Here is a 280-nt window from a genome sequence, read left to right as displayed (position 1 = left end):
AGCCTGGGCAGGAGGTGCCGCCTGGGCTGCGCGCTCCGTCAGGGCAGCCATGAGGCTCACCTTGCGGCGCTGGCGGTGCAGGTCACCGATGGAGCCGAGTAGGGTGTGGGAGCCCAGGATGATCTGGGTGCTCTGGGGCCACTGTGTGCTGACCAGCGTGTGCTCGCCCAGCAGGATCTTGCGGATGTTCTCTGCACCCGTCACCCGTACCACCGGCCGGCCCAGGAGGTGGGTCTTGAAGACATTTCCATATCTCTCCCGCCGGGAGCTGTGGAAGCGG

The 280-nt window shown here is 66.8% G+C and overlaps 1 protein-coding gene across 1 annotated transcript in view; it reads right to left on the bottom strand.

Annotated features, from left to right (window-relative positions):
* Window positions 1-279, bottom strand: part of LOC103926005 (cytochrome P450 26C1) — a gene marked incomplete at its 5' end in the record, with an annotated part of 7,316 nt that extends 7,037 nt beyond the window's left edge. The window contains one exon of the mRNA XM_009334812.1: window positions 61-279. Coding sequence (XP_009333087.1) covers window positions 61-279 — 219 coding nt within the window. The remainder of the gene's footprint in view (window positions 1-60) is intronic.
* Window position 280: the final 1 nt, after the last annotated feature.

The sequence above is a fragment of the Pygoscelis adeliae genome, unplaced genomic scaffold, assembly GCF_000699105.1.
Source record: "Pygoscelis adeliae isolate BGI_AS28 unplaced genomic scaffold, ASM69910v1 Scaffold632, whole genome shotgun sequence".
NCBI lineage: Eukaryota > Metazoa > Chordata > Aves > Sphenisciformes > Spheniscidae > Pygoscelis > Pygoscelis adeliae.
Note: the sequence above shows the minus strand (reverse complement) of the source record. Positions and strands in the feature narration are given on the sequence as shown.